General features: G+C 72.0%; 1 protein-coding gene across 2 annotated transcripts in view; it reads right to left on the reverse strand.

The window, feature by feature from the left end:
- Positions 1-114: 114 nt before the first annotated feature.
- Positions 115-497, reverse strand: part of CEP170B (centrosomal protein 170B) — a 22962-nt gene continuing 22579 nt past the window's right edge. For both annotated transcript variants that reach the window (XM_007455579.1, XM_007455578.1), the window contains exon 18: positions 115-338. In XM_007455579.1, the coding sequence (XP_007455641.1) occupies positions 115-338 (224 nt within the window). The remainder of the gene's footprint in view (positions 339-497) is intronic.

The raw sequence follows: 497 nt of genomic DNA on the forward strand, positions 1-497 counted from the left end.
GGCGCTGGGAGCTGAGGAGGGGGCCTGGGCACTCACGGGGTTATGGCACGTGTGGGGGTCTTTGTGGTGAACTGTCCAGGCCCAGGGTGTGGGGAGGCTGCCCAGCCCCAACACCTAGATCAGGAACTGCTCCGTGTCGGGGAGGAAGGAGGGGTCCGGGAGGCCGGGGGTCCCGCAGTTTGCCCGCTGCGGGAAGCTCCTCGCCGGCAGGGCCGACGGGGGTGAGGACGGACTCTGGGAGGCCGGCCGGCCTCTCCCGAGCTGGGCCGAGCCCGCAGAACCCCGGTTTCCGGTCAGCAGGTCCAGGTTCCCACTGGGGTCCACGATGGCATTGATGACTGGGGGGGTGGGGAGGGTCAGGCCGGCCGGAGGGTCCAGCCCTGCCTCCCGTGACCACGCGGGGGCCTCCCGGCCGGTTAGCTATGGGTGTGGGCCAGGCTCCACCAAGGCCCCCGACAGTCCGCCCGCCTCCCCGCACGACCAGAGGCGCCAGTGCG

Source organism: Lipotes vexillifer, unplaced genomic scaffold, assembly GCF_000442215.2.
Source record: "Lipotes vexillifer unplaced genomic scaffold, Lipotes_vexillifer_v1.1 scaffold584, whole genome shotgun sequence".
NCBI lineage: Eukaryota > Metazoa > Chordata > Mammalia > Artiodactyla > Lipotidae > Lipotes > Lipotes vexillifer.